This window comes from Culex quinquefasciatus, chromosome 1 (genome assembly GCF_015732765.1).
Source record: "Culex quinquefasciatus strain JHB chromosome 1, VPISU_Cqui_1.0_pri_paternal, whole genome shotgun sequence".
NCBI lineage: Eukaryota > Metazoa > Arthropoda > Insecta > Diptera > Culicidae > Culex > Culex quinquefasciatus.
The window spans coordinates 110,001,986-110,029,741 of record NC_051861.1 but is presented as its reverse complement, the minus strand read 5'-3'; the positions used below and the strand labels follow the sequence as shown (position 1 = coordinate 110,029,741).

The window sequence follows — 27,756 nt, the reverse complement described above, 5'->3', positions numbered from 1 at the left end:
AATACATCAACAAAGGCATCCAAGGTTACCTGCGGACCGCAGGGATCCGGCACGAGACGACGAACGATTATACCCCCGAGCAGAATGGGATGGCGGAACGAACCAACCGGACTATCGTGGAGAAGTCTCGGTGTCTTCTGTTCGAGGCGAAGCTGCCGAAAGGCTTCTGGGCTGAAGCTGTGTCGACCGCAGTGTACGCGGCGAGGTAGCAGTGCTGCAGGTCAAGCCGGTCCCGGTGGTAACACTGGACGTTTTGGACTTCGGAGAGACGAGGTTGCAGCCGGCTCCGGCGGAGCCTGTTCCGGTCGAAGCTGTACCGGACGCCCCGATCGACCCCAGATCGGACGATGAAGACGAGGAGGAGCAGTCTGAAACTGACTCGAGCGGTGAGAGCGATTCATCCACGGGAACGTTGACCGACCAGGTTACAAGAGGGGAGGAGCTTGTCAAAAAATCGTTTTTTTTTTGTTGCGATACGTATTAAAAGAACGCTCCCTAAATTTACGCTCGTTGAAGAGGATTGAGTTTCTTCGGTTTCTTCAATTTCTCCAAAAAGTGCCAAACCCGACTCTCCTGCGCCTGAAATGGGATCGCTGTCAAACTACACTCTTAAATTTGTTCGCTAAATCTGGTTGCACTGCAAAGAGGGGTTGATGATTTCGGCTTAAAATGTTAGCTGTAAAAGAAAGAAAAAATCACAGGAATTTCGAAGCATCGCACGTTGTCCATTGACTGATTTTTGAAGATAAATATATTATTCTATATGTTTGTAGGATTATAAAATTACGATGCGCATAGACGTCAGATGAGAGATTTTTTTTTCTCTTAATCATTGTGTGTCGTTTGTGTGACGCTCACTTTAAACGTTAATTTATAGTATTTTCTTAGAGGATTTTTCAAAGTATTCGTTCCATAGTACGGTACACAAGTCTTCCTTCAATGACCAATCTCCGAAGCTTCAACAAACGCTACTGGCAAAATGGCGCAACTTCCCCTTCTTTCCTGGGGATTCCTCCTCCGATTCCGACCAACTTTATTCTACTTAATAGGGGGAAAAACAAAAACCAAAAAAACAAAACAAATTGCGCAGAGCTATGTACAAACACTGCGAAGGCGCCACACCCACAACTTTCCAAAACCAGCCGGAAAGCTATTGCACACCACGCCGCACACAACACTATCACATCGTAGTTCGTTCAGCAGCTACTGGCTGGCACATCGTCCTCCTCTTCCTCCTCCTCCAACCGGCTAGGGTTTGCTCGCAGCGGCATTCAGCGCGTTAACCTGCCGCAGCAGATCGTCAATTTGGACCTTGTACATCTCCTTCACGTCCACCAGGTCCAACTTCAGCTCCTCGATCTTTTCGACGGCTTCGCCGTACAGCTGCAGAAGTGCGTCGTACCGGGTTTGGAGCGCGCCAAAGTCTTCCTCCAGCTTGACGGTTTGTTCGAACTTTTCCCGGATCTGGGGGGGATGAAGAAGTGGTCGGTTAGCGATTGATGTGTTTGGATTGGGGTAGGTCACGCGGCAAAAAATTTTTATGGGCAGAATAGACTGTTAAATGGCAGAAATTGCAGAATGACCTACATTTGACCTCCGCCTTTTTACGCTTTATCTGTCATCCAGATCAATTTTCAGTCGAACTTCTGCCTTTTGATTTTTTGCCAAATGATTCTTTCTGCTTTTTGATTTTTTTTCTGCTTTTTGTTATACAATTAAATAACTTAACTGCCTTTTGCAATTCTGCCTTAATTTATGGTCATCAAAATTCAATATCAAATCTTTGAAAAGAATTCTGCCATTTAATTTACTGCCTATTAGTCATATATATTTCGTCAGACTAACTTACTGCCTCTCATTTTTCGGCGTGCTGATTCTTGCTCCCGTTTGCAAATAACTATACTCCCTTTGGTTATTCTGCCTTCATTATTCGGTCTCTAAACGATTCTTCTGTTTTAATTATCTGCTTTTATTTTTTTTTTGTCGTTTAATAATTTTGCCTTTTAATATTTCTATCATTGAACTATTCTGCCGTTTAAATTTGGACAAGATCAATTGTTTGTCAAACTGAATTCTGCCTTTAAATTTTCTGCACACTGATTATTTTTGCCGATTGTTTTTAACTGATTTTTGACAAAAAAAAAAACTTTCTCTATTTAAAAATGCTGTCAAAAAAAATTAACTGCTTTTTGTTATTCTGCCTTTATTGTTCGGTCACCAAACTATTCTTCGTATTATTAACCCTTTTTTATTTTGTTAATACATTTTGGCTTATCATTTCAGGCACTCAGTCGAATATTTTTCTGCCCTTTTTTTGGGCAGATCAATTTCTTGTCAAATCAATATTTCTACCGTTTAGTCTTTCAATTCTCTGCATAACGATCCTTTCTGCGATGAAATACTGCCAAATCACTTTGTCTACTTTTTGTTTTTTTTTTTTTTTGCCAATGTGTTTCTGCCTTCAAACTAATCTGACATTTAAATTTTTCGCTGTGTTTTGGAAGTTCATTTTTGTCAAATAAATTTTATCTTGTATGCATTTTCTATAGTTTAGCCATTCGTTTAAATTTTCTGCCGTATTTTAGTTCTACCTTTAAATTTCCTGCCAATGATTCTATGCGTTTAGAAAAAATCATGACAATTCAGCCACTCAACCTTACATTTTCAAGACATTTGAACTTTCTGCAAATTTCACTGATCTGCCACTAAACAATTGTGCCATTTGCAATTTTCTGCCGTTCCGTAGCCATCTATGCGTTTTGCTTCCTTTCAGTCATTCTGCCTTTCAATTTTCTGCATATTTCCGATTGACTTTTTTTCTGCACTTTAAAATGCTTCCAACTCTCACTTCTGCCATATGAAATTGACAAACAATTCAGCCACACAACCGAACATTTTTCTGCCCTTCTGTCGTTTAATTTTCGTTCAGCTCATTTGTTTGCCAAATAAATGTTCTGCCATTTTCATTCTGATTTTCAATTTTATGTATTTTTATTCCAGTTACTGCTTCCACGTTTTGTAATGAAACTGCCACGGAACCTTTCTGCCTTAATATTTTGACAACTAAACTATTTTGACATTTCACTATTCCGCTGTTATTTTTTTCTGCTTTTTATTAATTGATTTTTTTTCTGCTATTGAATTTTGCCTTTTAACCTTTCTGAATGTTTATCAAGTATTGAGCCTTCAAATACCCGTTTGATCATTCTGTGTTTAAATTTTCTGCATTTTGACTTTTTCTGCCCCTTGAAATGCTGCCCTGTGCTGCCAAATAACTTATTCTGACAATTGTTTTGTTGGCCACTTAACTATTCTGGAATTCAACTTTTCTGTCTTGAAATTTTCTGCCTGTTGGTTATTTCTGCCAATTGACTTACTTTACAATTTGCAGCCCTTAAACTGGATTGGAATTTCAGAAAGACTATTTATTTGCCTGATCAATCAACTGCCAAATAAATATATTTTTTTAAATACTTGTTTGATCATTCTGTCTTTCCATTTGCAGCATATTGATTTTTCTGCCTATTGACTTTGCTGCCATTTTTTTCCTGCCTTTTGTCATTCTGCATTTAGTTTACTGCCTTCATTTTAGGCCACAAAGTTATTTTAGGCATCAACTTTTCTGTCTTTTCAAGTTCTGCCTGTTCGACTTTTTCTGCCTTTTGACGTTCTGTAAACTCACTTTTTCTGCTTGTTAAATAATTCTGCCGCTCAGCTTTCTGCCTTCATTGTTCGACCAACTAAACTACGCTGTCATTTCAAAGGGCAAACACACAGTCTACCCTGCTCGTCTCTAATGTAAACACTGTTTGTTTACATCTCGTTGTTGGCCCAACAATGAAGACAGAACACTTAACGGCAGAATAAGTTATTCTGCAGAACTTTAAAAGGCAGAAAAGTCAATAATCAGAAAGAAGGCAGGAAAATTAAAAGACAGAACAGTTGATGGCAAAAGGCAGTTGATGTTACTTGGCAGAATTTCCAAAGGCAGGAACAACCGTTATGCAGATAATTAAAAGACTTGACGGAAGAAATATCGATTTGACAGAAAATTAATCTGCTCAAAATAGATCGGCAGAAAAGTAAAATGTCAGAATATTTCAGTAGAAAAAAGATCAAATCTAGAGGTCCTATAAGCTATAGTGTTTTATATTTTTATTGGACCTTTTCAAATAAAACTCTAGTAATGGCAGAAAAATATTCATTTGAGTGATTGAGTAGTCATGACAGAATCTTTCCAAAAATAAATAAGATTAAGAGAGATAAAATTGACATGAATGATTCAACGGCACAAAAATTAAAAGGCAGAAAATGATCACAGAAAAATATTGCGGAAGGCAGAAAATTAAGAGCAGAAAGAAATTTCAAAGACAGAATAGTCTAGTAAATAAAGGCAGAATGATTCAATGAGAAAAACAATTAAAGCAGATAATAAATACATAAGAAAACCTAACTGACCACATAATGAAGGCAGCATAACTAAAAGCAGTCAAGTTATTTAAATTCTTCGCAAAGGGCAGAAAGAATCAACTTACAGAAAATTGAAAGGCAGTAGGTTAGTTTGACAAAAATTGAATTGTTCATAATTTGAGAGGCAGAAAAGTATCGTTTTGCATAATAAATTTTTTCCGTCTTGCAGAAAGCCTTTGTGTCATTCTGCCGAATGACCTTTTCTGCCTCTTTTTGTTATTCTGCTTCATTATTTTGCCACAACTATTCAGCCACTCCAATTGCTGTATTAATGTTTGGGGCATTATTTATATGCTTTTATATTTTACTGCCATTCTTCGTTCTGCCTTTTAATTTTCTGCCTGTCGATCCTTTCTGTCAAACTTCCTTTCGAAATTCTGCCAAATAACTTTTCCTGGCATTCAACCGACTGCAACTTTCTGCCTTTAATTTGTGGTCACTTACCCCGTCCAGTTCCGCCGTCAGGCTTGAGATCTCCGTGTTGAGGACGTTCCGTTCCTGCTGGAAGCGGGACAGCTCCCACTGCAGCTGGTACACTTCGCCGTCGCGTTGCTTCAGCGTGGCCTGCAGGTTCTCGAGGAGGGAAGTGGTGTGCAGCAGCGGGCCGATGGTTTGCCGGCCGCCGCTGTTGGAGCCGACGTCGTCTTCCGGCTCACGGTTCCACGGGATGCTTCCGATGGACTCGGGGAGCGAGAGGTTGCCCATGCTCGGGGTGGGTGAGGATGTTCGCGAGTTGGGCGAGGGTGGGGATTGGCGGGTGGTATCTTGGGGTTTTGGTTGTTTTTGTTGTTGTTCTTTGAGTGCGTGTAGCTGCTCTTTTTGCTGGGCTAGCTGACGGTCTTGTTCAGCTGAGTGTGACTCCAGGTCGGCTAGCTTAGCTTTTAACGACTTCCGTTCGTCTTCCAGTGACTTCAGCTTGAGCTTGTGGTCACTCTCGAACAGATCCAGCTCGATCTGCTTCTGCTGCAGGTTGTTTGTCAGTTCTTCCGATCGGAACAGTGCCGCCGTGAGACGCTCCTCCAGGTTGGAGATCCTTCCGTTCATCGCGAAGATCTGCTCCTTCAGCGTTCGCTCGTTGTCTCCAAAGTTCCGGCCCTTCTCGACCACTTCGTCTAGCTTCCTGGCCAACTCCGCTTCCCGCTGCTCCCACAGTCGTTCCTTGTTCCTGGTGGCATTCTGCAACGACTCGATCTGCTTCATCAGCGGCACCGTCACCATCGCCGTAGCGTTCTTCTCCTCCTCGGCTCGCGTTTCCGTCTCCTCCACTCGCTGCAACAGCTCGGCGTTCTCGTTCTTCAGCCGCTGCATCCTCTGGGCATGTTCCGCCTCACTCCGTCTCAGCTTCTCCCGCAAATCCTCCAGCTCCGTACTGATCTGCTCGTTCGCCCGCAGAATCCCGCTGTGTTCCGTCTCCATCGTGGCCAGCAGCGACGACTTCCGCGCCATCTCCTGGAACGCTTCCGTCTTCTCCGTCAGCTCCCGCTTCGCAAAGTCAAAGCTCTTCTTCAGCGTCTCCAGCTTCTGGCCCTGATCGTCCAGCTGTCCCCGCAACGCCCCACACTCCTTCTCCAGCTTCCGCTTCTCCGACGACAGCTTGTGCACGGCATCGATCTGGCTCCGCTCGACCTCCTCCTTGGCCGACAGCGACCGGTTCAACCGTTCCGTCTCGTCCGTCAAGTCCCCAATCTCCTCCCGCAGCTTCCTCACCGTGCCCTCGCTCTCCTTCTCCTTCGCGCGCAGCTTCTTAATGATATTGGAATGGTTCAGCACCTGCTTGGACAGGCTCTCGCCCTCCTTCTTCAGCTCCTCCACCAGAAAGTCCTTCTCCGCGAGCAGCTTGTCCACCTCGCCGCGGTTCAGCTTGCCCTGCGCTTCCGACCGGCACGTCTCCAGCTGACGCTTGAACGCTTCCCGCTCGCGGATCGCCTGCTGGAACTTCCGCTCCAGGGCGGACAGCCGCTGGGTGTACTCTTCGGATTCGCAGCTTTCGGCCCGCTTCTGCTTGGACGCCAGCTGCTCGGTCAGCGTGAGGTTCTGCTCGTGCAGTTCGGCGTTCTGGCGGCCCAGCTCGAGCAGGCGGAACTCGCGCTGTCTGTGGGCGGTTGGAGAGGGGAAGAGATGAAAGGGGTGAGGTTAGAAATTGATTTAGGGTTAAGCAGGGATGTGGAGTCGACAAATTTTGCGAAGAGCTGGAGACGGATTCGCTGAAAAGGGTTTCCGACTCCGCTGGCTGACGTTTCTGGAAACTCTGTCTTTAAGTTTGTTTGTTTGTTTGTCGTAGTCTAATAACTCCTTTACTACCAAACATTTTGTTTGTGAGTCCTGTGCAAAAAGTGACAGTTCGTCACCTTTTTAGCAGGTATTAGACTACTTTTTTAGACTACGCAAACAAACAAACTAGAACTTTTAGAACAGTTTGGTAGTTTGCCTGCTTTGTTTGTTTGCCTGCATCTGTTTGCAGAAACGTCAGCCTACATGCCGCTTAGAGTTATTTGCGAGTTTGCCGCAAACTGTCAAACACGAAAAAGTGCGAGTTTGTTTGTTTGTCATAGTCTAATACCTGCTTTAGTTTGATTTTGTCAAGCCCTGGGTGCGGAAAAGTGGTTCGCAAAGCGGCCTCAATTTAGAACTGTCAAAGCGGAACCAATTTACTGTTCGCAAAATGATACCAAGGAGTGGCAGGCAGACATGCATCGGCACTATGAGCTCTTTTAACGGCACTCAGCTTGTTCTAGATGGCATTTTCGTTTAAAGCAATGTTATGCTTGTTGCTAGGTAAAAATCTCTTGGTTTTGGCTTGAATAATGTGTAGAAAACATTGGTTCATTGGAAAACCCCATTTTAGCTATATTTTCATGTAAATGTTCTCTTAAGCTCTCAAGAAGAACTTCTTAAAAGCTCTTTGAGTGCAATTAAGAATTCTTAACCTATATCTCGGTTGGGTTTCAAAATAATCTCTCAGGGTCTTCGGGAGCCTAAAAGACAAGCGTAATTAGCGTATTCTAATCACTGGCACAACATGCTGGGTATCTTCTACGTGAAATGCCAAACAAGTTCTTCTAAAAGAGGAGTTAGAGCGGATGCATGTCTGGTGGCAGGTATGTAATCGATCTATAATTTATTCTGTCGGTGGCGTCGAGCTTTTGAGGTATTCGAAGTAAACAAAACCTTGAGAAGAGGGTAGAAATCGAGATTGGGTAAATTCGTTGCTAACATTTCAATGAGCGCTTTGGCTCACGCAAAACTTACGTTTATGACGCTTTTGGAATTGTTAGCGATGAATTATCAATTACTATGAATGACACATGCCAAATAATATTGAATAATCTCACTCCAACATTATCACTGCGCTTCGAAGATACACAATCTCGGAACTTCGATTCGGTTGTTTTTCTGATTCACAAAATTCCACCCACTTCTGTCGCAATATTTCGTCACGTGGAAATCCAAAAAGGCCTCTATTGGCCGCCCATCGATTAGTCTACGAACTAAAAAGGTCGAAGCACTTAATTTTTCAACAAAAATTTAAACATGAAGAGATCTGGAGTTTTTTTTTTGAATAGGTCCAATAAACCAAATTTGGAATTTTTGCTTTTTGGGTGTTTGGGTGTTTTTTCACCCCTGACTCAAGGCGGTTTCAAAAATACCCAAAAAGCAAAAACTGGAAATTTGGTTTATTGGACCTTTTCAAAAAAAAAAAAAAAAAACTCCAGAGATTCAAAAAGATAAAAAAAAGTCATTTCATCAGCAAAAAATAGGTCACGCTTGAGCTTGAACATAGCCTGCCACTTTGTTTATGTTTACAGCTGTAGTGCAGATGTATTAGTGGGGAGCAGTGGGGAGCATTCGAAAATCACGATACGCATTCTGTCAAGCTAACCACAAACTAAAAAGTGTCAAACGAAAAAGTGGCCAACCACGGAAACTTTGTGAATATCTCAGTATTTCAAAAAATCTCTAATAAGGTGAAAAAGTAAACCAAATTTCGTTTCATTTCACTACCCATATTAAATTTTGTTTTTGTAATTTCAAAAAAATATGATGTTTTGTGAAAATTTCAGTAGGTATTTTCAAAAAAGTAACTAATAAATTGAAAAAGCAAACACAATTTCGCTTCGTTTGATGCCCATTTTGTAATTTTTAAAATTCTGGAGTTTTTTTTTATAAGGCCCAATAAACCAAATTTTAAATTTTTGCTTTTGGGTGTTTTTTAACACCCCTGACTCAAGGCGGTTTCTAAAACACCCAAAAAGCAAAAACTGGAAATTTGGTTTATTGGACCTTTTCAAAAAAAACTCCAGAATTGGAGTATTTTTTTTAACAATACCGTCTCTGTGAAAATTTTATTACTTTCAAAAAAAAAAACTTCAAGAATGTTAAAAGGCTTACAAAATTTTATTTCATTTGATAGCCATAATAAAATTTTTAGTATTTTCGAAAAAATACAGTATTTTGTGAAAATTTCAGTATTCTCAAAAATTAAAAACCCATTATAAATTGAGAAAGCACAAAAAATTTCGCTTCGTTTGATACCCATTTTGCAATTTTTATAAATTTGAGTATTTTTGAAAAAAAAAATTGAACTACTTTCATAAAAAAAACTCTAATAATGTGAAAAAAAGCATACAAAATTTTGTTTCGTTTGATACCCATACTGAAATTTGAGTATTTTTTTTTAAATACTGTTACGAAATGTTACTAAAATTGGGGTAGGGGAAGTGACAAAAAATACAGTTACGTTACGTAAAATAAAATAAAAACAGAGTTGTTATAGCCTAAATTAGGAATCTTAGCATTTAGAAATTTCAGAACTTAAGAATTATATATTTCGTTTTTTTTAAATTGTTGGTATTGAGGAATTCCGGAATAAATAATTTTTTTTTTGAATTTCAGAGGTTTCAATATTTTGCACGTAATTAAAAATTTTAAAATCTGCTTTTTTTAAACAAAAAAAATAAATAAATAAAGCGAACTTAAGACATGAATAAATTTAAATTTTAAGAATTATAAAATTATCTGAATTTTTTTAATGTTTTGAATTTTTTTTATTTTTGTTTTTTAAAATTTCTATGAAATTTTTTTATTATTTATGGCAAGTTTTGAATAATAAGTTTTTTTTCGATTTTTTTCAATAAAAATATTACTATTACTATTATTATAAAAATCTTTTTTTTTAATTCTATTTTATGTTTATTCTAAAATATTTCAAACTCGTCTTAAATATTACAAAAAAACGTTACTTAATCCACCGGAAGGTGGTTGCTGCCTTCCTCCTAAAAGCCTTGCAACCACACACTACGAAAGCTTTGGCTAACGCTTACTTAGTAAAGACACTATACATCTGAGTGCTGCCATCTAGGTATGATAAATTTAATGAACCATTTGAAAGCACTGCAGTGTTTGTGTGCGTGCACTGAGCGTAAAGTTCCGACAGCTATCCGCCGGAGCTTTCAAATTATGTAAATAATGACCCTTTTTAGTATCAACCAAAACAGTTTTTCGAACATATCTTTTAAAGTACTGCACCAAGCCGGATGAAATTTAAAAAAGACTTAAAGAACCTGAAGGCAAATCCAAAAACAAAGATCCGGACAAAATCGGTCGAGCCAGTTCCGAGAAAAGTGAGTGAGAAAAAAAATTCTACGTCCATCCACACGCACAGACATTTGCTCAGAATTTGATTCTGAGTCGATATGTATACGTAAAGGTATATCTGGGAGGCTTATTTAAAAAGTTCAATTTTTGAGTGATTTTATAGCCTTGCCTCAGTGAGGTGAGGAAGGCAAAAATCTAAAAATAAAAAGAAGAGGAGTTTTTTTTCAATTTTAACATTTAAAAAAATACCATTTGAAAATATTTGTTTATTCCGGCAGTTTGAAAAACTTTAAAAAACCGTAATATTCTTAAAAAAACAATCCTCTTGAAATATTATAGCCCGCCAGCCTGTCGGACTCCCCTATGGTTAAGTGAGATGGCTTAAGCGCCACTCCCGAAGGAGACCATCCACCTGTTTGTCGGTTTGCCCAGCCGTAGAGACCTCTCGAGGGGGGTTCAGTAATCCCGTTTCGGGACAGGGAGTTCTGTGGGGGTGTAAAACGCGTCGGAGGTACTCCGACTAGCGTATAAGCCACTACCCAGGAAGGGTAGCTGAAAAAGAAACCGGAAACGGACTGGAGACCTCAGGGCGTGATTCATCACCTGCGGCCTTCAACAGTCTACCTGAACCAGATCTGCAAGAAAAATAGCCAATGGTCCAAGGGATTCGGAGCCCTGTCTCCAGTAGAAAAATAAAGTAAAATAGAATATTGAAAGAAAATCTACATTTATTTAAACGGTCGCGACCAAAACATGAGTCGACTCTCTCGGTCACCCTAGCATAAGTGTTCTATAGCTACTGTGTGTTTAGGTTAAGTGCAGCAGGAAAAACATTTGTAGTGTTTTGTGTTCGTTTATTTACAGTGAGTCATTCATGTTTTCGTACGTACGTTTGTGTTTGCCGGCGATCCTCCCCTCTTCCTTTCCCTGAGAACCTGTTACTTCATCCAAAAATCTACCGTGTGCTTGTCTTCCTTCTTCTCTCTTCTTCTTCCGGTTTAGGTGTGTGTGCTATGTGCGTTTTATGTATTCATATTTGACGTGTCGGAACAATCTCGACGCGCAGCGCCGCGCTACTTAGTTGGTAAGGTTGGTAGCGGGCGAAAAGGTGTGGGCCATGGTCTTACCACTAGTGCATGCTTTACTCACGGTTTGCGTTCGCTGTCGACGATCACGTGATCGTCTCTACCTGTTCTGCTGCTGCTGATCGACGGTTTCGAAGAAACTCGGTGTTTTGGCGGTCGCTGTGGACGGCGTCTACGACGTCATCACTTGCTGCTGCTGCTATTGCTGCTCTCCGGTTAGAACCGGACGGGACTCGAGCACGTGGTTGGTCGCACCTGCGAGGAACCGCGACGACCTACTTTGAAGATCTGCTGCTGCTGCTCGGCTGGAACGCTGGTTAGCTGGTTGTTGGTTGCCGGTTCGCGTGTCCGCCTTCGAGGCCGGACTTCTCTCCTCTTCACTCACGTGGTTTCCTAACCTTCCAGGTTAGGTTGATGGCGGTTGGCGATCGCGATGGCGGATGCTGATCGCGATGGCGGTTAGTTCAAGGACGCTGCGGTGACGGTTGCTGCTGTCCTGTTACGGCGTGGCCGTACAGTTCCGCTGCCGAGCGCGGTTTGGCGAGCGCTGGCCTTCGGCGGCGTGGGCGTTGCGGCCGGTTCGAAGCGGTAGCTGGTCCCCGGTAGATCGTGGCCGTCTTTGACGAGCGTGGCGGTGTCGCAGAACTGGCACGGGACACGGAATCACGGGTTAGCGCACGTTAAGCCACAAGGTGGTCGGGTTCCGGACTTACCAGGAATTCTGGAACGCACATGCACGCAGGCTTACACACACGCACACGACACGGCACTCGCACAATCTACTAATCTCGCTAAACTAGCTAACAGGGAAAGGACAGAGAAACACATTACACTAGAGATAACCTAAAAAGACAAACTCATGGAAAGCTAGAACCTACAATTTAATCACGAGACGCGCACAATCGAGGGCCACTGGTGCCTCTTCCGCGGAACTGTTAAAAGTGAACCGTTGGGCGCGTCATCAGAACGCCGAGACTTATGAGAGGCTTCAGTTCCGAATTCCGTTCCCTCTCCCGGTTACCAACCCTGGACAATAGCTTGTCATTCCCCTAGACAGCTTTATCACCTCCACGATCTCATCACCCCCGAACCGCGAAAACGCGAAACTCTTCGCGAGATTCGTACAGCTGGCTCTCCCCGATCTCCTGTGCTGGCTCACCTCAAGAGCGGAGATTAAACCACTCGGCCATCTGGTTGAACGGAAAGCTTTTGGGATAACTGGCGCAAAAGGTACTCGGCATTTGAGTGACCAAAGGAATGAGCAAAGGTCACTCAGTAAGAAAGCTCTACTCTGCGGCGTGTACGTTTAATACAGTTTAGGTATTTCTACTTCCCAATCATACCGACTGTACTTTTACTCCATATGTACTCGTTACATCATTCCCCACTAAAAGTACGAAAATTTGTTTGGCGTTAACACGGCGGTGAAAAACGACCAAACAAATTTTCGTAGGTCAAACAGAAGTGCTACTGATGATTGGGTTTCTCTTCGGGGTCATATACGTTCATCACTGAACTGTCAACTCACTAACAAGTTAGGTCCTTGCTAACAGTCAGCTCCGTCTCACTTTCCAGATCAGACAACATCACAGTGTCAGCGACGATGTTGTAAGTCTGCTACTAACCATCAATGACTAAAGTCTCCGGTCTCCAGCGAATTACTACTCAAATCATCAATAACAACAATAAAGCCTCGAGAAAATGCAAAAAAACGAGTAATTCCAACCAAAAAAATATTCAATTTACAAATGTTCCTAACTCTAATCAACCGGCTCAATTACGGCAAAGGCTTTTGAAAAAAAAATATTCATGGAAAAAAAATGACCTTTAATAAAGAAATTTATGCTGAATGTTTAAATATGTACAACTAATTCTAATGAAAATATTGAGAAAAAATTAAGAAGAAGAGGCAATAAAGAAATTTGTAACCCAGAAAATTACTGACCAGTTCATTGATGACGACGACTCATTCATACTCAAAATTACAAAATAAAAACATTAAAACAAGCTACGGAAAAAATATAGCATCGACATAGAGTTTGCGCATAACCCTACGCGAGCTAGCACAGTAGACGAAACGTGTCTTCTACACCAGGACAAAGCCGATAGGCGAAGACAACGTTCACGAAAAGAACTAGTCAGTTTAGTTTGCAATCCCGGCCCAATACTAAGACGAGTCTGTGGGAACAAACTTCACTGACAGAAAAGGGGTCTGTTTCTCCTCATAATTCGCCGCCACGGAAATATATTTCCGCGATTTAACACTCATTATGATTTGGAACGCAAAATATTCCTCCTCACAAGAACTTCTAACACCAGGATCAAATCCGATAACGAAATTCTTGAAGAATCAACACATAATTACAAACTATACAAAAAAACATTCGCTCACCCCTCGCATTCAAGAAAAAATCACCCATGCAGAATCCATCTCCAAGGTCTGGATCTGTCACCTCATTCACCCTGCGCATTTTACCGGTGCTACGCACACAAACAAAAAAAACGTCATCGAACTGTCAACGGAGTAAACATGTGTGAAAGCGAAAGTGGAAAAAATGCCAGGCGCAAGTTTTGAACCGCGAGTGCATTCGAGTTGCGTTGTCGAAAGTCGTTGCACGTGTTTTCGCGTCTTGGGATTTCGATTTTTTTTGGGTGTTTTTTTGACGACTTGGTACGCCGTTGCGTGTCGGAAGTTTCGTCGGAGTGCCCGCGCGTAGAGTGAGGTGGCGTCCGTCCGACGGCGGTTCCGTTTCGAGGGAGATCGTTAACGGGCGTGGGTGGAGTGACTCGCGGGCGGAGAATTGGAGCGAAAAGAAGAGGGAGTACCCGGCATTTACGCGTTGCGGGCTGTTAAGCAGTGCGGTCGGCGACGGCCGGGGTGCCGGAAAAGTGTCGTTACGGTTCGGTCTGGCCACGGCATGGCGTTGCGGGAGAATCATTAGAGTGGAAGAAGAGTAAAATTACAAAGAAGAAGTAAAAAAGAAAAAAGAAGAAGAGTAAAAGGTGCTGTGATGCCTCCAAAGAAGGTTGCAAGTACGGTGAAAAAAGGAGCGGAGAAGGTGGTGGAGAAACCTACCGGGAAGAAAAAACCAGCGGTTGTTGAAAGTCCGACAGCAAACTCGGGCGGAAAGAAGAAGGTGGATGGGACGGCTCGGTCAAGTTCGGCTCAGACAGGAGCAGCGGGTTCTCAAACAAGCGAAGCGGGTTCACAGACGTGTGCGTTGCTGGAAGAAGGAGAGGGATCTCAGTCATGCGTGACGGCGATTACGGCGGTACCGGAACAAGCCCCGGTGGAAGAAGGGAAGTTTGTGTTCCTGGAGGTGTGCGACTACGAGAAGCCCTTTCCGAAGCATGCGCTAGAGCTGGGAAAAGCTTTGCACGCCGCGGGATTTATCAGGAGCAAGGAGCTGACGAAGGTTGGAAGGTTCCGGTACAAGGTCGAGCTGCACGAAGCCAAAGACCGGCTGGACCTGTCAAGAATCAACCTGTCCTCCCTCAATCTGAAACTTTTCACACCAACAGCAAAGAAGCAGATGATATGTTTCATCCGAGGAGTTCCGTTGGATTTCTCCGAAGACGAAATCCAGGAGATTCAGTGTGAGGCACAGGTTGTCAAGGTCGAACGTATCAAGCGTAGAGGAGAGGGGGAAGAGCTGGTGGACACACCCAACCTCAAGGTAACGGTGCAAGGAACCGCCGTACCGAGAATGGTCCGAATCTTCGGAGTCAGTTTCAGAGCGGAGCAGTATATTTTTCCCGTCAAGCAATGCAGAACATGCTGGAGGTTCGGGCATTCGAGCAAAGTGTGTTTCGGGAATCCCAGATGTCAAGTTTGCGGCAGGGTTCATGTCACGGCCGGAGAATGCAAGGAGAAGGTCTGCTGCAGAAACTGTCGGGGTAACCATGAAGCCTCGGATAAGAACTGTCCGGAACGCAAACGACGAGCAGACATCTTCAGGACAATGGCGAAGAAAAACGTTCCGTACGCAGAAGCGGAGAAGGATCATCCCAAAGAGTCCAACAGATTTGGTCTGCTGGAGGAGGATGATGGCACAGGAGAGGAACTTCCGGTTCTGGTTTCAGCTACGCGAAAGTGGCAAGGCAACGGCGGGCAGACAGGAGAAATAGTGCTGAAACGGGTGCGTCGCAGGAGGAGTGGGTGCCAAACCAACGGGAGAGGAATCGCATGCCTGCAGATTCGGCGACCGCGATGGGCTCGCAATTCGAAGGAAATACCTACAGGGCTACGGACTTCGAGGCGTTCATGGCACAAATGCGGATCCTCTTTCGTAACCAGCTACAAAGTTTCGGGTGGCTGGGCCCAATCAAGAACCTTCGGAACAAACTTGTAGATCGCCTGAAGCAGGACCGGACGGACATCGAAACAGATCAAATTCTGATTGGAGTGTGCACTGATCTAACGAACATTATAGAAGGCGCCGAACAAGGACACGTCCCAAGCAGAATAAACCCTAGTAGCGACAATGGCCAATAAACCCTTAAGGATTCTCCAGAACAACATACAGAGCATTAGGCCAATCGATACGCGAGAATCTCTGTACACTAGTTTCACGAAAAATATGATCAGTGCCGCAATTCTCCAGGAGATTTGGTTGAAGGAAGGTGAAAGTTTCTGCTTTAAGAGCTTTAAACTAATCTCAAAAAGACGGAAAGAAGGGTGGGGCGGTGTAGGAGTGCTGCTCAAAAGCGAAGCGGAGTACAAACAGCTGGAATTCGCCGAGTACACCCACGTGGAGGTCGTGGGCGTGGAGGTTTTGTCTTACGGGGATCCTGTCAAGCTGGTCTCCATCTATGTCCCTCCGGGAAGGCTCCCGGTTCAGCAGGTAAGAACAGAGCTGACGGACCTCTTCGGGGAACTAAACCAGCTCACAGGAAAAGTTGTAATCGGTGGAGACTTCAACGCACATCACCCGGAATGGAGTCCGCTTTCCAAGTCCTGTCCCAGAGGTGCCCATTTGAGTGAGCTGATCGCGGACTCCAAGTTCTGTCTGATGAACAAAGGAGAATCAACGACCATCGCCCTACCTGATGAACGAGACTCGGCCATTGACCTGACCTTGGTATCTGCGGACCTAGCTCCGAAGGTCAGCTGGAGAGTTCAGGACGAAGAATTTGGAAGCAAACACCTGGCGATCTGGATAGACATCAATTCAGCGATACCTGTAGCGGAAATCACAACAAAAAGGATCAGCGAGGAAAGGTTTTTAGAGTTCTTCAGAGGAATCACGCCGCAGTACATCTACGACCCCCAAGAAATGCAAGATGTTCTTGAACAAGCAATCGAGCACGCTTCTTTCATCGTGAGGAACAAGAAAGCGAACTTCCTTAAGCCGTGGTGGACGGAAGAAATTGACAAGCTGTACGAAAGGAAGAAGGCCGCGCTCAAAATGTACAACCAGGTCAAGTCTAGGTCGAACTACATTCTCCTCCAAAAGGAACGGGCCATCTTCAAGGGACATGCCAGACGGGCGAAGAGGGAGTATAATCTGGAACTGTCCGAGAAGATCGACGAAGGGACTCCGGCGAGGCAGCTCTGGAACATTGTTCGGGGCATAGACACCGCCCTAACTGATAACTGCCGCAAGCGGACATCCATCTCACTGGAGAAAGGTAAACAGTTCATGAGCTACTACTACGACAACAAACTCCAGGAGGTCCCTCTCCCGATCGCGATCGCGGATCCAGAAATGGAACTCTTCGATGCCCCGCTTTCGGTCGATGAACTGCTCGAAAACCTACACAAGAAAAAATCGTATTCCGCACCTGGTGTTAACCGGATCTCGTACAAACTGCTGCAAAAAATGGACTTCAACTTCCAAGTGAAAATCTGTGAGATGCTGTCCAAGGTATACCAGGCGAAGGTGTTGCCCGACACATGGAGGCTGACGGAAGTCAGACCGATTCCGAAGAAGGGTGCGGATCCGGACAGGCCAAACTCCAGAAGACCGATAGCGCTGATGAACGTGGAGCTCAAGCTGATCAACGCCGTAGTGAAGGATCGTCTCAACCAAATTGCTGAGGCCAAGAAGATCATCCCGGATCGCTCTTTCGGATTCAGGAAACGGATGTCATCTACTACATGCGTCAACTACGTGGTGAACGCGATCAAAGAGGTGCAGGATAGCGGGCGGGAGGTGATGGTCGCATTCTTGGACGTAAGCATGGCCTATGACTCTGTAAGAACCGATCTGCTGCTGGAGACGCTAGCCCGCTATAAAGTCCCGCAGCAGATTCTGACGTGGCTACACGAGTATCTACGGAAAAGGACCATCACACTCAACACGACTGAGGGGGAAATCACGGTAGAGGTTAGTGAAGGGCTGCCCCAAGGATGTCCAGCAGCGCCAACTTGTTTCAACTACTATACGGCACCGCTTCACGAACTCTCCAACGAGCGATGTGAACTGGTTCAGTACGCGGATGACTTTGCGGTGATCGCCTCCGGTCGTTCCGTGGAAGAAGCCGCAGAAAATCTCGCGTCCTTTCTCAACGTGCTGGTCGACAAACTTGGTGAGCTGAATCTACGAGTGAGTAGCCAGAAATCAGCGGTAATCCCATTTACTAGGAAAAGAGTGGACCACATCAAGATCAAAGTAAAAGGGAACTTGATTGAGATGGTCAACACTCACATGTACTTAGGGTACACGCTGGATCGAGTGCTGAGCCACAGAAAGCACATCATGAACGTGAGGCACAAAGCGAGTGAGAAGCTCGGTCTAGTCAAGATGCTGGCCAGGAAGTCTGGACGTGCACATCCAGCCACGATCATCAAAATTGGGAATGCTATTATCCGTAGCAGGATGGAATACGGATGTACAATATACGGAAACGCCGCCAAGACGAACCTCTCGAAGCTCCAAACACTACAAAACTCCTACATCCGGATTGCCATGAACTATCTACGCAGCACACCAATCCAGATCATCTTGGCAGACAGCGGGCAAATCCCTATGTGTCTGAGGTTTGAGGCGCTGGCAAAGAGGGAGCTCGTACGCAGTGTGTACTTTAGAACACCGTTGTTGAAGTTCATAAGCAGCTCGCTGGACAAGGAAATCCCGAACGGCTCATACATCACCGAGATCGCGGACAAGCATGCGGACCTGGTGTACTTGGTGCACCCCCTCGGACAAGAACCGAGCGCGGGAAATGTACCTATCTGCAGGTGTTGAGTTTGAGCACATCGTCAGACCGGAACTGGGAGGGAAAAGCGATAAGAAGGAAAAGATCAATCCTGCGGTTTGGAGAGCAATTTGTGCAGAGGAGTTGAACAACCGATACAAATATTTCGTAAAAATATACACGGACGCTTCCAAAACATCGACGGGGACAGCAATAGCAGTTTACGACCAACAAGATGAAGAGATCCTAGCAGAAAAGATTAACGACAACTCGTGCATCTCCAACGCGGAACTTCTGGGGCTTCTCAAGGCCTTGGAAATGATTAAGAGAAAGAAGTACAAGAAAGCGGTGATCCTCACCGACAGCCGAAGTGCCTGCCTGCTTCTGCTGAACAAGAAGAACCTCGAGGAGAATTACGTGGCCTGGGAAATCTACAAAGAACTCAAAAGTGCAGCAGGACAAAACATTAAAATCCAATGGATTCCAAGTCACTGCGGCATACCTGGAAACGAAACAGCTGACTTGGCAGCAAAACAAAAAACGGTAGGCCCACAAACATTCCCAACCGGGATCACACTTGGAGACTGTATCATCTTGAGCAAAAGGAAATCTGGTGCGAATGGACAGCGAAGTACAAAGAAGAGTCAAAAGAAAAGGGAAAATGGCACTACGTATTCCAGAAGAACCCTGGACGTCAAATTTGGACCAGCAACCTGAACCTAAACCCGGAACAAATAAGGATCCTCAACCGAGTCAGGAGCGGCCACACACTCACCAAGGAAAGAAGGAAGCTTTGGGCTCTGGAAGAAGACGAACTCTGCGAATTCTGCGAGGAAGTAGAAAATCTGAAGCATGTGCTGTACGATTGCCCCAAGTACAACAACATAAGATCAAAATACAACGCGCTGGAATACATGAAACCACTTGCACAAATCTTCGAAGAAGACTGTGAGCAAAGCATGAAAGAAGTAGTGAGATTCATCAAAGAAGCCAACATCCAAGTCTGAAAGCAAACACCGCCCGAAACAACCAACAACAACAATAGCGAAGGCTACGGTGGCAAGATGGACCAACTATGGTCTTAGCCGTCAGTGCTCTGACATAGCAAAGGAAAAAAAAAAAAAAAGAACCGCGAGTGAAAATTTTTGGAGGAAAAAGTTTGGTGAAAAAAAAAGGTGAAATGGCCAGAAAAGACGACTGGGATGGTCGGAAGGACCGTCCCCAACGGAAACGAGGAAAGTCGAGCTGAGATATCGTTCCAGCTATCGGTTTTAAGTTGGTTTTTTTGTTTGTTTATTTTCAGCGCAGCGGCATGTCTACTGCGGCGTGGAAATCGCGACCTGTCGTTAGCGATTGATAAGCGCTCGGGAAAAAAAACTGCAGAAATTGTGACTAATCAATCAAACTGAAACTACTTGGGAAAATTTATCAAAAAAATGGAAAACTGGGTGGGAAATCTGTGCAAAAATTGGTATGGTAAATCTACTTTGGGAAAAAAAAAACTATGGTGCAAAAACTACTATGTTTGGAAACCGATTGTAAACAAACCAGCGAAACGCCAGCTGTGTTTCGATTGTTTACTAACTAAACTACTATTTACAAGGGGGGGGGAAACTATAACTACTATTTACATTAGGAAAGGATCGTTAATCATCGGAAAATGAGGGAAAAAAACTGGAAAATACGACTCCATCGTAGAAAAATTATCAACAATTCAGGTAAGTATAAGAAGAAAACTAATAATGAAAGTGATCATATTACAATGTCGTCCTCCCACGCAAACAGGTGACGACGATCTTGCTCGGCCAGCTGACGATGTTCGGCCACCCTCACCCCACTTCGCCGGAAGGATGACTCGCCCCGACTGACGGAAGTTTGGACTCCACCCACACTCGACGGAAGGAAGGATGATCCACCCCCAACTGGACTAGCGGATTGTGAGTTTTTATAGATCTAAGATTAACCTAGTTTAGTACTAACTTAGTTTAAGGGTTAGGCGTTAGGCCCTACTAACCACTAACTTCTTCGCGTCGCGTTCGGTTTTGCGTATCTTCCTCCTCCTCTTCGTTTTACGCGTGCTAGCTGTGACTCGGTCAGGCTAGTCTTGGTTTGTGGTGTCTACTCGGCCCAAAATTTGGTATTTTCGCGTGGTAGAACCGGTTCTACCCTTGGTCACTTCTTCGGTTGAAGTCTATTCATAGCTCGTTGGGTTCTAAATCGTCTAAAATTGGATCGTCGGAATCGATCATGAGATGATTTGTGGGCGTTGTCCAAAGATGCACTACTAGCTTTCGACAATCATCGATCGCTGTCGAAGTCATCGCAGGCTCGCTTTCTTCGTTCACACCTTTCGGTGGCTACTAACACAGGTCATCACTTGCTCATTCATAGCTTCGTGCAATCTTAGTACAAGTGACTACTGGCTCTCGACAGTCCTCGGGCGTTTTGGAAGTCATGGCAACTAAGTTGCTCCTTCTTTGCTTCATCTTCCCGTACTTAAGTTTGGAACGCAACTGACAAATCACCCCAGATCGAACCGATTCTCCCAGGTCGCGATCGCGCGTGGTACAACTCGGTACCCTCAGTGCTGGTTTGTTTATTCTGGTTTTCCCTAACACGAGTCCGTCGAGTGCCCTAATGAGGTAATTACCCCGAGGGTGTTTTGTTCCCTAAACGGAAATGGTTGCTCCTGATGGGATTAGGAGGGACATAGCTAAAAAAAATCCAATTTGTTCTTCGAAAAGATCTCATCACGATCCGCTTGCCGCTGGCTGAGTTGTGTGCCACTTTTTCAGCCGATTGGTGAAGTAGACCCCAAAACGTTTTCCGTCCAGATCCTCCAGCTCGTACGTGTTCTTTCCCAGCACCTTTCGTATGACCGCAGGTTCGTACTTCGGCGCGAGCTTCTTGCAGAAGCCCTTCCCCTTGTCGGATAGGTCAAAGGTCTGCTTCAGCACTTTCTCCCCCACGGTGTACTTGGGACAGTTGGCGTTCGTACGGAGGTTGTACGTCTTGGCGTGTCTCTGGTAGGCGGCGGTCAAGTTCTTTTTGATCTCTTCGAACAGCTTCTTCTTCTGCTCTGGAACGTCCTTGTCGTCGTCGCTCGGCTCGTAGTTGTCTCTGATCCAGCTGTACTCCCGGCCGTCGGATACTTTGTTCCGGCCGAAGACCACGAAGTATGGGCTGTAGTGTGTCGAATCGTGTACAGCGTTGCGGATGGCGTCCGCGATATCCTGGAGGTTGTCGGCCCAATGTTTGTGGTCTTTCTTCAACGTCGCCCTGATGGCCGTGGTGATCACTCGGTTCACCCGCTCGGTGTTGTTCACCTGAGGGTGATACGCCGGGGTCAGCCAGTGCTGGACGTGGTACGACTCGAGAAGGGTTTTGAACTGCTTGGATAAAAACTGAGTTCCGTTGTCCGTCAGGACTATCTCCGGGACTCCAAACAGACGAAACACGTTGTTTTCGACAAACTCTGTGAGCGAGTGTGCTTTCGCCTCGCGGAACGGTTGCACGAGAACAAACTTGCTGAACACATCGGTCACGACGAGCAGGCATGTGTTCCTGTTCTTGCCCGAGGCGGGTAGCGGACCGACGTAGTCGAGCGTGATGAACTGCCACGGGTATTGGACCGGTTTTTGGGGTCCCATGGGCGGCGTGACGTTCTGGTTGCCGGCTTTGCGTGTCCGCCTTCGAGGCCGGACTTCTCTCCCTCTTCACTCACGTGGTTTCCTAACCTTCCAGGTTAGGTTGATGGCGGTTGGCGATCGCGATGGCGGATGCTGATCGCGATGGCCCGCCAGCCTGTCGGACTCCCCTATGGTTAAGTGAGATGGCTTAAGCGCCACTCCCGAAGGAGACCATCCACCTGTTTGTCGGTTTGCCCAGCCGTAGAGACCTCTCGAGGGGGGTTCAGTAATCCCGTTTCGGGACAGGGAGTTCTGTGGGGGTGTAAAACGCGTCGGAGGTACTCCGACTAGCGTACCCAAGCCACTACCCAGGAAGGGTAGCTGAAAAAGAAACCGGAAACGGACTGGAGACCTCAGGGCGTGATTCATCACCTGCGGCCTTCAACAGTCTACCTGAACCAGATCTGCAAGAAAAATAGCCAATGGTCCAAGGGATTCGGAGCCCTGTCTCCAGTAGAAAAATAAAGTAAAATAGAATATTGAAAGAAAATCTACATTTATTTAAACGGTCGCGACCAAAACATGAGTCGACTCTCTCGGTCACCCTAGCATAAGTGTTCTATAGCTACTGTGTGTTTAGGTTAAGTGCAGCAGGAAAAACATTTGTAGTGTTTTGTGTTCGTTTATTTACAGTGAGTCATTCATGTTTTCGTACGTACGTTTGTGTTTGCCGGCGATCCTCCCTCTTCCTTTCCCTGAGAACCTGTTACTTCATCCAAAAATCTACCGTGTGCTTGTCTTCCTTCTTCTCTCTTCTTCTTCCGGTTTAGGTGTGTGTGCTATGTGCGTTTTATGTATTCATATTTGACGTGTCGGAACAATCTCGACGCGCAGCGCCGCGCTACTTAGTTGGTAAGGTTGGTAGCGGGCGAAAAGGTGTGGGCCATGGTCTTACCACTAGTGCATGCTTTACTCACGGTTTGCGTTCGCTGTCGACGATCACGTGATCGTCTCTACCTGTTCTGCTGCTGCTGATCGACGGTTTCGAAGAAACTCGGTGTTTTGGCGGTCGCTGTGGACGGCGTCTACGACGTCATCACTTGCTGCTGCTGCTATTGCTGCTCTCCGGTTAGAACCGGACGGGACTCGAGCACGTGGTTGGTCGCACCTGCGAGGGAACCGCGACGACCTACTTTTGAAGATCTGCTGCTGCTGCTCGGCTGGAACGCTGGTTAGCTGGTTGTTGGTTGCCGGTTCGCGTGTCCGCCTTCGAGGCCGGACTTCTCTCCCTCTTCACTCACGTGGTTTCCTAACCTTCCAGGTTAGGTTGATGGCGGTTGGCGATCGCGATGGCGGATGCTGATCGCGATGGCGGTTAGTTCAAGGACGCTGCGGTGACGGTTGCTGCTGTCCTGTTACGGCGTGGCCGTACAGTTCCGCTGCCGAGCGCGGTTTGGCGAGCGCTGGCCTTCGGCGGCGTGGGCGTTGCGGCCGGTTCGAAGCGGTAGCTGGTCCCCGGTAGATCGTGGCCGTCTTTGACGAGCGTGGCGGTGTCGCAGAACTGGCACGGGACACGGAATCACGGGTTAGCGCACGTTAAGCCACAAGGTGGTCGGGTTCCGGACTTACCAGGAATTCTGGAACGCACATGCACGCAGGCTTACACACACGCACACGACACGGCACTCGCACAATCTACTAATCTCGCTAAACTAGCTAACAGGGAAAGGACAGAGAAACACATTACACTAGAGATAACCTAAAAAGACAAACTCATGGAAAGCTAGAACCTACAATTTAATCACGAGACGCGCACAATCGAGGGCCACTGGTGCCTCTTCCGCGGAACTGTTAAAAGTGAACCGTTGGGCGCGTCATCAGAACGCCGAGACTTATGAGAGGCTTCAGTTCCGAATTCCGTTCCCTCTCCCGGTTACCAACCCTGGACAATAGCTTGTCATTCCCCTAGACAGCTTTATCACCTCCACGATCTCATCACCCCGAACCGCGAAAACGCGAAACTCTTCGCGAGATTCGTACAGCTGGCTCTCCCCGATCTCCTGTGCTGGCTCACCTCAAGAGCGGAGATTAAACCACTCGGCCATCTGGTTGAACGGAAAGCTTTTGGGATAACTGGCGCAAAAGGTACTCGGCATTTGAGTGACCAAAGGAATGAGCAAAGGTCACTCAGTAAGAAAGCTCTACTCTGCGGCGTGTACGTTTAATACAGTTTAGGTATTTCTACTTCCCAATCATACCGACTGTACTTTTACTCCATATGTACTCGTTACAATATTAAAAAAAAAATATTTTTTTTTATTCAAAAATATTCAAAATTCTAGAAATTCAAACATCACAATTATAAAAACTAATACAGTTTTTTTTAACTTTAAAAACCATGAAAAAAATTTCAGGTAGTTTATTATCTTAAAAATCTTGTAACTTTTGATAGAACCGACCAAATTGGACGCTTCCGGTTGCAAAAGATCCAAAATTCCTTCTGGTTTACACTGACAAAAGGGCCAAACATATGGTCCAGGATTACCGGAGATCTTCCGGATTGAACTGGGGTTGGTTTTTTCGGGGATTTGGGTTTTTGGGCAATATATATATATATATTTTACATGAAACAATGCCTAATTTTATCATTTTGTTTTATAACATGCCTTTTAACATATTTCAGTGCAATTACTTTGATATGGTCAAGGCCTCCGGGGACCCTGGTTCCGGTTCCAAGTGGCCATCATCTGCTGATGACCCAATGTTGATACGTTGGTGCAAAAATATGTCAAGCGGCATGTCAAAAAACTTGTAATAGGTTTTATAGATTCTATGAAGATGTAAGAAACTCAGTAACTGTCCATTTTGGCCAGTTCCGGTGAATCCGGAATTCCGGTCCCAGTTGAGGATTTTTCCCAAATGTTCAAATATGTCAAGCGGCGTGTCAAAACACTTGTAAATGTTTTTATAACTTCAATAAAAAAGTCAGAAACTCAGTAGCTGGTCATCTGGCCACTTTGGCTAGTTCCGGTGAATCCGAAATTCTGGTCCCAATCGAGGATTTTTTTCAAAAGTATTTAGACGGTTGCAAATATTCTTAAATAACTCTCAACAGTTAAAAAAAAACAATCTTAAATTTGTATATATTCTAAAATATAAATTTCTTCAACAAAAATTTTAACAAGTTTAAAAAAAATTAAAAGCAATTCTGAAAAAATATTTTTCTGCTTATTTTTTTTTCAGAGGAAAAAAGTTTGAGGTGCATAAAAATACATTTTTGCAATTCCGTCGTGAAACTACTCACTTTTCCTGTCATTCTTGAACGACGAAATAGCCTACTTTTCTGTACCAAAAATAACAGAATCGAATAGCAACACTTTTCAAAATAAATGTTGAAAAGTTCTACTTTTCAGCACTCAAATGGGTGCTGAAAAGTTGAACTTTTCAGCACTTGTTTCGAAAAGTAACACTTTTTGATTTAAACGATTTAAAATACATGAAAATTTGACTTAAAATTTAACTCAGTGTGTTTTTTGAAATTGCAAAAAATTTTGTATGGAACTCGTTGCAAAACTTGATTTTTTCAGCACTCTTCGTATTTATTTAACTCGGTGAACCTCGTTGGATAAATGTACGACTCGTGCTGAAAAAATCCTCTTTTTGCAACTTGTTGCATAAGCTACTATTATATGAAAAAAAAAATTTGGAGTCGGAGTCGGCTTAACTCAGGAAGCCGGATTCGGAGTCATGGCCTAAATTGCAACAAACGGATTGAACCTGGGATCGTCGGCACAGGTTCCAGAACTATGCCAAACGCAGTTTCCCGAGCAAAAGCTACCGTTCGACGGCTCAAACTTCATGATTTTTCATGATTATTTTAATAATCTCTAATAAAATAAGCATCTACTCACTCCAACAGCTCGGACACCTCCGCCAGCCGGCGCGTCAGCTTCTCACTCTCGCTCAGGTCGTCGCTGTTGGCGCTCTGCACGGAAATCTCCGACGGTTCGCGCGTGTGGCCGCGCTTCTTGCCCATCATGCTGTCGATGTTGGACGACGACTTGCCGTCGGGGATCTTCACGTACGCCGCCCCGCACGAGTTGGTGCTGCTGGAGTCGCCGCCGTTGCCCGGGCTGGAGATGATTTCGATGTCGGACGAGGTGGCCGTTTCGATCTCGTCCCCGGACGAGGTCGGTTCCGGTTTGTTGAGCAGGTGCGACGGAGTTGGCTCGTCCGAGGGGTGTTGGGGCGGGATCTCCTCGAAGCTGTGGGTGGAGTCGGAGATTTGGGTTTGGATTTCGACGTTTTCGTACGACTTTTCGATTAGCGATTCTTCGGGTTTGGACGTGACCGTGGTTTCGGAATCGTTGGATTCTTCCGTGTCGCAGACGGAGACCTCGGAGAAGGTCATCTGGCGGGAGGTTTTGTCCAGGGTAAGATGGAGCGAGCTACGGCTGGGGGCCACCGTTATGGGGATCGTCGTTGATTCGCCCGTTTCCATCACCGTAATCGGTTGTTCCGACAGGGTGTACGACACGGAATCTTCCTCCACGCTGATATCGTCGTCGCCGAGTTCGACCGAAGTGAACCGCATCTCTTCCTCGCCCTCGGCCGGGCTTCGTTCCGTGGCCGTGCTCGTAATCGACTCCGGCGACGAAACACTGGACGGCGTCCCCAGCGGCCGGATGACCTCCACCGAGTCCGATTCCTGTCCGAGTGTGGGCGCCGAACTGGGCGAGGTCAACGCCGACCCCGGCGTCGTAACCGGACTCAGCAGCTCAATCGATTCCGAACTATTCTCCGGCGAGCCGCCCTTGGCCGGAACCTCCGCAATCCCCGAATCCTCAAAGCTCTTCCGCTTCAAGCTCGAAGGCGCCTTCGTTACGGTCACATTGGCCGCCGTAACCGGCTGCTCAAAGAACGACCCCGTAAACGAGCCCCAAATGCTGTCCGCCTGCCCCTTCCCAACGTTCCCCCCTCCCTTCGCGCCTCCACCCTGCACCGGAGTGCTCGGTTCCGTCTTACTTCCACCCCCCTTCTGCTGCTGCTGCCGCTCCCCTTCCTCCGGTGCGCTAGCACCAGTGGCCACAACAACCCCGCCCGAACCCGAACCATCCTCCTCATCGTCCTTGATGTCCAGCGCCTTGTCGATCTGCTTTTGGGCCTCCTTCAGGGCCGTCTTGGCAAGGTTCGCGATTCCGGTCGTGTCGAACCAGCTCATCCCGGCGGCGGCGGCGGCGGCGTCCTCGACGTACGGCGGTGCCTCCAACTCCAACGCGGCGGCCACACTTGAAGAAAAAAGGGTTGTTTTGGAGAAGGACAATCTTCCTTTTTCTGTTGCGGAGGGTGTTTTTCTGGTTTTTCTCTTGCGCGACGACACGTCAAAGTTTTTTTTTCTTCTCTCTTTCGCTTTTTTCCTTCTTTGTTGATGATTGATGTTTTTTTTGTTTTGTTGACGTTTGGGCCAGTGTTGCGGGAAATGCAACTTGCATTGATACCGGGGAAAAAATACAGATGAATTCCGGGAAAAAATAGTTCTCGTAAATCAGGTACAGAGTGGATCCACTAGTGCACTTAATCAAATTATTTGTATAGTACTTTCCGATTGCCAATTATATTTTACATAAAAAATGAGGTGAACAAATGTTAAGCACAAAAAATGTTTTTTTTACAGAATGTTTGGTTAATACTTCTGAATGGCTTAAAATAAAAAAACGTTACTTAATCCACCTTTAGGTGGTTGGTGCCTTCCTCATATTCATAAAGTCAATACATTCAGTAAAAATAGCAACATTCCCCCTTAACATGTTTAACAAATCAACTTTATTACTCATTTC

General features: G+C 45.3%; 1 protein-coding gene across 1 annotated transcript; it reads right to left on the bottom strand.

The window, feature by feature from the left end:
- Positions 1-733: 733 nt before the first annotated feature.
- Positions 734-27,334, bottom strand: LOC6044374 (TATA element modulatory factor). Its single transcript, XM_038248862.1, has 3 exons — positions 25,831-27,334; positions 4,915-6,562; positions 734-1,464 (listed from the first exon to the last, which is right to left on the bottom strand). Exons 1-3 carry the CDS (start codon positions 27,138-27,140, stop codon positions 1,249-1,251), a joined length of 3,174 nt encoding a protein of 1,057 aa, XP_038104790.1. The 5' UTR covers positions 27,141-27,334; the 3' UTR covers positions 734-1,248.
- Between the last annotated feature and the right edge of the window lie 422 nt (positions 27,335-27,756).

Excerpts from the sequence above, each read along its gene's own strand:
- LOC6044374 (XM_038248862.1), bottom strand. The coding sequence starts at position 27,140 with ATGAGCTGGTTCGACACGACCGGAATCGCGAACCTTGCCAAGACGGCC. Across the intron at positions 6,563-25,830 it reads GAGGTGTCCGAGCTGTTGGA|ACAGCGCGAGTTCCGCCTGC; the intron begins GTGAGTAGATGC and ends AACCGCCCACAG. Across the intron at positions 1,465-4,914 it reads TGACGGCGGAACTGGACGGG|ATCCGGGAAAAGTTCGAACA; the intron begins GTAAGTGACCAC and ends CATCCCCCCCAG.